Source organism: Podarcis muralis, chromosome 1 (assembly GCF_964188315.1).
Source record: "Podarcis muralis chromosome 1, rPodMur119.hap1.1, whole genome shotgun sequence".
Taxonomy (NCBI): Eukaryota; Metazoa; Chordata; class Lepidosauria; order Squamata; family Lacertidae; genus Podarcis; species Podarcis muralis.
This window is the reverse complement of record NC_135655.1, coordinates 15,194,261-15,202,711: the sequence shown is the minus strand read 5'-3', so window position 1 is coordinate 15,202,711 and position 8,451 is coordinate 15,194,261. Positions and strand designations below refer to the sequence as shown.

General features: G+C 51.1%; 1 protein-coding gene across 1 annotated transcript in view; it reads left to right on the top strand.

The window, feature by feature from the left end:
- Positions 1-2,372: 2,372 nt before the first annotated feature.
- LBHD2 (LBH domain containing 2) overlaps positions 2,373-8,451 on the top strand; it is a 60,423-nt gene continuing 54,344 nt past the window's right edge. The window contains exon 1 of the mRNA XM_028704222.2: positions 2,373-2,965. Within this exon, the coding sequence (XP_028560055.2) occupies positions 2,409-2,965 (557 nt within the window). The 5' untranslated portion in view covers positions 2,373-2,408. The remainder of the gene's footprint in view (positions 2,966-8,451) is intronic.

Below are 8,451 nucleotides of genomic sequence, written 5' to 3'. Positions count from 1 at the left end.
TTAAATGTTACACCACACTTTGCACAAGCCGTGTGTGTGTGTGTGCATTTTTTGCAAGACAGATTTTTTAAAATGCACAAAATAACACAACCCTTAAAAATACATATCAAATCACGAAAGAACAATTACTAACAGCAGCAGGTCTATCCTGCTCCAAACACTTGCTGTTAAAGTGGTGTCTTAAAACTATAAAACGATGGTGACAAATGCACCACGGTAGGGAGGTAAAGTAAAGGTAAAGGGACCCCTGACCATTAGGTCCAGTCGTGGCCGACTCTGGGGTTGCGGCGCTCATCTCGCTTTATTGGTCGAGGGAGCCGGCGTACAGCTTCCAGGTCATGTGGCCAGCATGACTAAGCCGCTTCTGGCGAACCAAAGCAGCACACGGAACGCCGTTTACCTTCCCGCCAGAGTGGTACCTATTTATCTACTTGCACTTTGACGTGCTTTCGAACTGCTAGGTTGGCAGGAGCAGGGACAGAGCAACGGGAGCTCACCCCTGTTGAATGGTTTCTTTAAATGTAAAGGTTCATCATTGTTCCACTCCATGTGTATGTCTTTAAGGGGCCAGAGCAAAATAACGAGACCCAGCTTTACAGCTGTGAAAAATAGCAGGTGCTGCTGAGTTGTATTGATTAAGCTGTGTCAGCAATTGGGTGTAGTATATAAGGAGCAGTACCTAGCTCTCCCATTGCCCTGGGGGATGGGTTGGTGGTTGGGTATGGTTTGTTGTTGATGTATTTAGTGTGTAAGGAGTTTTTGTAATTAAAACCTTGTTTAAGTTATTTTTGAGTCCCTTTTTAATGCATGGTCTCCCCAGAAAGCTCTCTGCAGCGCTACTATACTGCAAATAGCCAACAGCCCCTTCACGGGGATTCGAACTGCCAACCTTCTGATTGGCAAGCCCTAGGCTCTGTGGTTTAACCCGCAGCGCCACCCACGTCCCAACATACAGTGGTACCTCGGGTTAAGAACTTAATTCGTTCTGGAGGTCCCTTCTTAACCTGAGGTACCACATTAGCTAATGTGGCCTCCTGCTGCTGCGCCACCGCTGCACAATTTCTGTTCTCTGTTCTGAATCAAAATTCTTAACCCGAGGTACTATTTCTGGGTTAGTGGAGTCTGTAACCTGAAGCGTCTGTAACCTGAGGTACAACTGTATTGCCATAGTGGAGGCCAGCCACTGGTATTCATAGAAACACAGACAGGGATGCCAACTTGAATAAAATATTGGGGTGGCCCAAGGAAGACCCGCCCCACATGATCCATCGTGGCACCCCCCCCAATCTGAATGCCAATGCCCATCAAGCTTGAGGGGGGTGGGCGAAAGGACCTCGGCCCCTAGGAATCGGCTATGATCACAGAAAGGAACAGTTGGAAGGGGCACCCAGAGTCATCTAGTCCACCCCTGCACTACAGACACCTGAACTAGGTCGTCCATGGCAGATGGCTACCCAACCTCTGCTTGGAAACCTCAAAGGAAGGAGAGCCTACGGCCCCTCTCCACCGTGAAGCGGCTCTTGCTGCCTCCAACTGCGGAGGCAGAGCTGAGCCATCGGGGCTAGCAGTATTATTATAATTATAATTATTGATTGGGTTTATATACCACCTTATACCCGGAGATCTCAGGGCAGTAACAATAATAATTTTTTATTTATACCCCGCCCTTCCCAGCCAAGGCCGGGCTCAGGGCGGCTAACAAGCAATAATAAAAACAGGTTGAATGAATACAACTTAAAAACAAGATTAAAATACAACATTAAAATATTGAAACATTAAAATATTAAAAAGCAGCCTCATCGCAGGAGGAGAAGGGAAAAAGAAAGAGGGGGAGGGAATCAAATTGACTCCAAGCCAAAGGCCAGGTGGAACAACTCTGTCTTGCAGGCCCTGCGGAAAGAAATCAGATCCTGCAGGGCCCTGGTCTCATGAGGCAGAGCGTTCCACCAGGCCGGAGCCAGTGTTGAAAAGGCCCTGGCTCTGGTTGAGGCTAATCTGACTTCCTTAGGGCCCGGGACCACTAGGGTGTTGCTATTTATGAACCTTGAGGCTCTCTGTGGGGCATACTGGGAGAGGCGGTCCCGTAGGTACGAGGGTCCTAGGCCGCGAAGGGCTTTAAAGGTCAAAAGCAGCACCTTAAGTCTGACCCTGTACTCCACCGGGAGCCAGTGCAGCTTGAAAAGCACTGGGTGAATATGCTCCCATAGCAGAGACCCTGTGAGGAGCCTCGCTGCAGCATTCTGCACCCGCTGGAGTTTCTGTGACAGCTTCAGGGGCAGCCCCGCGTAGAGCGAATTACAGTAGTCAAGCCTGGAGGATCACAAGCCTGGAGGATCACAGTGGCCAGGTCGGGGCGGGAAAGGTAAGGCTGTCGAGAGCCCTCTGCTCCCGGAGAGAGAGGGGCGTGGATGCCTTCTTCCAGTCTCCAGCGTCGGGGAACTTCGCCAACCCCAGCAGCCTCGTCCGCACTCGCTACGAAGCGCCCGGCAAGAGACGGCGTCGGGTGGAGAGGAAGAGGGCGCGCCGGGATCGCCAAGGGAGGAACCCAAGCCCGACGTGGGGCTGCCGCTCGCCCGAGGGCTCGCCGCCGCGCACAGCTCTCCCCCCACCCCAGCCCGAGGGTGGGGTTTGCTCGCCTCTCCTCCGCCCCAGCTCTCCACTCCGCCCCCTTTCCTGGAAGTCCCCGCGCTGCTTCGCAAGCCACGATCGAGGCGCAGCGGCTGCCAGCTTTGCGCGGTGCCCGGTGCTGCGCGTGCAGAGTCGTCGTCTCCCGCTGGCTTCGCTGCTCCGGAAGGCTGCGCGCCCCGCGCTTGGATCGCCGCCCCGCGCCTCCTAAAGCTGCCCGGCCGATTCTTTCCGCCTCGGCTGCGCGCGCGCGGAGGAGGAGAAGCAGCAGCAGCAGCAGCAGCAGGAGCTGCGACGGCGGCGGCGGCAGCAGCGCCTCGGATCTTTGCGCCGCGGACAGGTAAGCGCAAGAGCCGCGTGGATTGCGCCGGACTTGCCAGGGCAGCGGAGACGTGCTGGTTTCCCGCGTCTCTCCCCGCCCCAGGAAAAGGGGATCGCGGTGGCCGGGTACGAAGGAAGGATGCCGTCCCGGCTCCCGAGGGCGCAGGGAGAAGGGGGAGCGGTGGGGAGGGGCAAGGGAGGGGGACAAGGGGGGCCGGGAGGGAAAGGGTGCTGGGACCCGAGGCAGGGGGAGGCAGGGAGGGATCCGCATGGCTGTCAACGTTTCCCTTTTCTAAAGGGAAATTCCCTTATTCCTAATAGGATTCCTCGCAAGAAAAGGGAAAAGTTGACAGCTGTGGATCCGGAGGCACGACGAGCGGGGCAGGAAGAAGCGGGTTACAGTTGAGGGGCTGGAAAGGAGGCAGGAAAAGAGGCATTCATAGAATTCATAGAGTTGGAAGGGACCCTGAGGGTCATCTAGACCAACCCACTGCAGTTGTCCCATATGGGGATCGAACCTGCAACCTTGGCATTATCAGCCCCATGCTCTAACCAACTGAGCTATGCAGACATAGCTGGAGGGCAAAGCTGTGCCTGCCAGTGCTATTTTTCTCTAAAACTCACCATGAATGCAATCACCCTTGTTCTCTTAGAATAGCCTTGGTACCCACCTGAGATGTGCCGGCACTGAGTTCCTGTGAGTTCCTCTGGTGCTTGGCATGCAGAAGGTCCCAGGTTCATTACTCAGCATCTCCGGGGGGGCTTGGAGAGAAGCCTGCCTGAGACCCCGGAGAGCTGCTGCCAGCCAGTGTAGGCGATACTGAGCTAGATGTGACTCGCTGTAAGGCAGGTATGATATAATGATCCCACTGCCTGATCAAATGTTGGGGGTCTCTTCACATTTGCTCCAGGGAAGCTCATAGGCAGGACACAGGGGCAAAAGCTGTAGCCAGAGCTATCCTTTGTCAAGATATGGATATTCTGGTTCACCTGTCTCTGATAATGTTACCTGCAGGTGATTGTCTGGCCCTTTAAAAACAGCAGCAGCAACCCTGCGCTGTTGGCTCTCTCTGGCAGTGGCCTCTGGAGCAGGGGCGTGTGGAAGTGTCACAGCGCAGAAGGAAAAAGCAGAGATGGGGAGCAAAAAGAGTAGGCTGTAAGCCACATTTACTCCAAAGTAAGCCCTGTCGATTTTACTGGGACTGTCTTCCAAGAAAGCATGCTTTGGATGGCGGCTTGAGGGGTGGAAGGAACAGAGGTGAGGCAGTGGAAAGGATGAGGCAGAAGCAGAAGAATCATAGCATTGTAGAGTTGGGACCCCTGAAGGACATCTAGTCCAACCCCCTGCAATGCAGGAATCTCAACTACATCATTCAGGATGGGGGGGGGCGGGCATCCAAACCTCTGCTTCAGAGCAAGCACAGGGGCAGGTGACTGGGGAGCAAAAGGGCGCATGTTGAATCTGGGCTGATGTAAGGAAAGTGTGCAGAAATTTGAAGGAACTGTGTAGAGAACTGTGCATAGGTTCAGGAGAGCTAACCTGGAGGTCGCCAGGAGCTTTCTCAGCAAATGCCTTTAAACCCAAGCAAGCCCCCACCCTTCCAGTAGTCCCTACTCCAGGGATGGGCAGAAGGTAGATTGGGCTGTACTGGTAGATCTCTGCGTGTTTTGCAGTAGATTGTCAAGGGCTGCTGACTTTCGACTGATTAACATCAGCAAGAGCAGGAAAAAGAAGGTGCCCTTTTCCCCTTTAAAGAAACAAAGAGCTCTTCTGGACTGGCTGCTATTTTTGGGTGGGATTCAGCCATATACTGGCAAATCCAGGTCTCACCATGGGCGTTGATTAGGAAGTCTTGTGCAACAGACCTGCTTTCCTGAACAGATCAGGCTTCTTGCGATAAGGAAAGTGATGGGAACATTTACTGGCACGCGTGAGGGAACTTTGACGCCATGGGTCCTCTTACCTCTGCGCAAACAAATCAGAAGGAATGCTCCTTAAATAGCCACCCTTCGTCCGGAAGTGCTCAGAGGAGCAAACGGGAGCGGGATTATGACTTTTGTGCAAAAGGACGAGCGAGCCCTCTTCAGTTCTGGTTCCCAAAACTTGTTCCTGAGCTCAGGAAGGTGTTCAGAGGCAGTTGGGACATTTTCTTAATTTGAATTGAAGCTGGTTTAAAGAGTGGGGTGGGGAGTGTGTCAAAACACTAGAAGGGACCTCAAGGGTCATCTTGCCCAACCCCCCGCAATGCAGGAATCTTTTGCCCGACATTCGAACCCAGAACCCTGAGATTATGTGTCTCATGCTCATAATGACTGAGCTATGCTTCCCAAACCAGCAATGGGAGATGCCTGGATGCAGAATAAACGGGGTTTGTACGCTAACCTATATATCTTTTGCACCCGGCTCAAGTTGGTGAATGTAAGAATAAAGGGGGGGGGAGTAGATCCAAAAAGTCATAGAATTGGAAGGGATCCCAAGGATCATTTATTCCAGCCCCCCGCAATGCAGGAATATGCAGTTGTCCCACATGGGGATCTAACCTGCAACCTTGGCGTTATCGGCACTAACCAACTGAGCTATGCCCAGGGAAGTCAAACACTTACCGTTTGGCAAGCACAGATCGGTGGCAGAAGGAAGAGGTGCAGCCCGAGAATGCAGAATGCCAAGACTGAGCCAGGGTGGGGGGGGGGAGAGGAATAAGTGGAGAGGATATGAAGGAAATTGGTAAAGAACCAAGGTTAAGTATCAACAGCAGAACTAGCACCACACATGCATGATGGAATCAGAACAACAGCTGCTGTTAAACCTGTGAGTTAGGAACATTTTTGTGGTCGGGGATTTTCTTTGGGGAGTTAAATCGGAGGATCTGGTAATTTCCCTTCTCCTAGCGCTTACTTTCCCAGAAGTTAAACCAGGGTGATGCTTTCCTCTGGTCTATCATAGGGGTTTGTGTCTTATGTAGAGCAGTGGTGAAAGGTTTTAGGAGAAAGTTAAGATTTCAGCGTCAGTTTGCTAACAAGAATTCATTGGCACGCGGCATCGCCAGCCGGGAACTGGCAGTGCTGTCCAATACATGTCTATTCAGAAGCAAATAGAATTTAGCTCAACAGGGCTTAGTCCCAGAAAAGTATGTTTAGGATGGCAGCCTGCAGCACGGAGGAGCAAAATGGGAAGGAGAGAGGAAGAATGAAAACACTTGTGGTTCCCAGCTCCAGTTCTTGAGTGCAACCTTTTATTTGTAGAAATAAGATGGGTATATGGAATCGTAGTCTAATCTACAACCTGCAGCTTTTCGCCCTCAGTCACGAAACATCCTGTGTGTTGCATGAAGCGGAAAGAGAGAAATGGTAAAGATTTGCAACAGACAACCCGAAAGGGAACAAAAATGACGGTAATAGCAAACTGGCTTCTGTAAGTGTCGGAGCAAGCAACTGCTGTCTGCGTGAACGTCAGTGAAATAATTGCATGTCTCCAATTTGCCATTATTGATAGTTTGCATAGTACTTGCAAACTGAGCACAGAGAAGTTGCAACTATAATTATCAGCTTGTCTTGCATGTCCCAGCTCAGGAGCCCCCAGAAGGCGAACCAAGTCTCAAAGCGAAGGATTTGCCTACAGAACTATTGGAACGCGTTCTGCAGTTGCAAAGCCAGGCTGGCTGCTGAACATACCCCAAAGCAACCCCCAATTCCAATTCCGATTCTCTGTATTTGTGTGATGTATGGGTTTGTAAGCAAGTGTTTCGCTCTCAGGCATGTTCGGTTTCAGTTCGAGCACCTAAAAATGTATGTGGGTGAAATAGTCCACAGTGTGATGTGGCAGATCCTAATACCACATCTTTCAGGTTTAAGGCCAAGGATGGTGACAGGGGAACATGTAAAACAGCTTTCAGCAACCCTGTAGGGCATTTGGCTTCAACTCCAGGCTGTATAAATCTTTCAGCCCCAACCAGCAACAGCCACAGCGTAGCCTAAAAAAACAAACCTGGAGAACACCTGGCTGGCGAAGGCTGGTGTAAAAGTTAGGGATGCTGCTAGTAGCATCCTTCCAGCCGCATCTTTTTTGAGCCATTGTTTAGCATCGGTACTTTGCAAATTGCACACCCGCCTCTTCCTTAGCCTTGTGAAAGCAGAAAACGAGTGGGCGCAGATTCCTGTGCATTGTATTACGGCTGCTTGGAAAAGGCATTGTGCTCCTTCCTGTAAGTGCTTGTGTACCTTGAGCACATAATATCTGAAAGAACAAATACAAGCACATAAAACTCCCTTACACCAAGCCAGAGCGTTCAGTCCAGCTAGGCCAGGCATAGGCAAACTCGGCCCTCCAGATGTTTTGAGACTACAATTCCCATCATCCCTGACCTGTTAGCTAGAGATGATGGGAGCTGTAGTCCCAAAACATCAGGAGGGCCGAGTTTGCCTATCCCTGTTCTAGGCCAGTAGTGTCCACTCTGGCTGGCAGCCATTCTCTAGGGTTTCAGAGCTCATCTTTCCCACCTGTACCAAAGTTCCTGCAAGTGCATGACACGTATGTTCTCCACCGCCATTCCACATGCATTGCATTTGTTAGAATGTCCTGCCAGCAAGAAATGATGTGCAAGGAGTGATTTTTTTTTGGGGGGGGGGTGGTAGTGGGAGAGAATATTAAGCAAAGTGTTTGGCAATAATGGTGGTTGCTCTGGAAAAAAGTCTCTGTTGTTGCATCGCTGCCCAAACATCCTTGATGAATGACAGCAGTGTTTAAAAGATGGATCTTTGGGTGCTAGAAATGTGAGAAACCTGAAGCTTTTACTTCTCTCGAATTTCTTGCTTTGGCTCCCTCTATGTTCTCAGTTCATGTCTTTGGAAATTCCACACCGTGTCTCTGATATTTCTGCTTTTCTGAACAACCTCTGAGTTTGCAGGGGTACTTGGCCAGGGGCAGAGCTGTAAATCTTGCCACAGGTGGTAAAAGCAGCACTGCCGCCCCCATCCCTCCACCCCCACTGTGAACTCGGGGGGGGGGGCACTCCTCATTTGTGGCAGTGGCACTAAATTGCCACCTGCAACATGCAGCATATATATATGATGCTGATTGATGCATTTGCATGGTGCAGAAGTGGCTCCTAAACTAAAAGCTACCAAAACATCATCATCATCATCATCATCATTATTATTATTATTATTATTATTATTATTATTATTATTATTATACTAGAAATCTCTCTCTCTCTTGATCCCCCCACATTCCATCTCTGTTCACTCTTTCAAAAGCCCCCACCCCAGTTTTGTTCAAGAGACCTGGGGGGGGGGGCGGGTGGGACGGGACGGACGGACAAAGGGAACGTTGTTTTTTTGCCCAGCTTCCAGTAGGTCCCGTTTTGCCAAGACTCACCAGGCTGTGCTCCAGGGCCCTCTAGTGGGCTGCTAACGAAGCAGCGACGATGGCAGGAGCCTGCCAGGAGGAGGAGGAAGTGATGGAGCGGCGATAGTGCCCCCCGGAGGAACAGCATCGCCAGCGCAGCC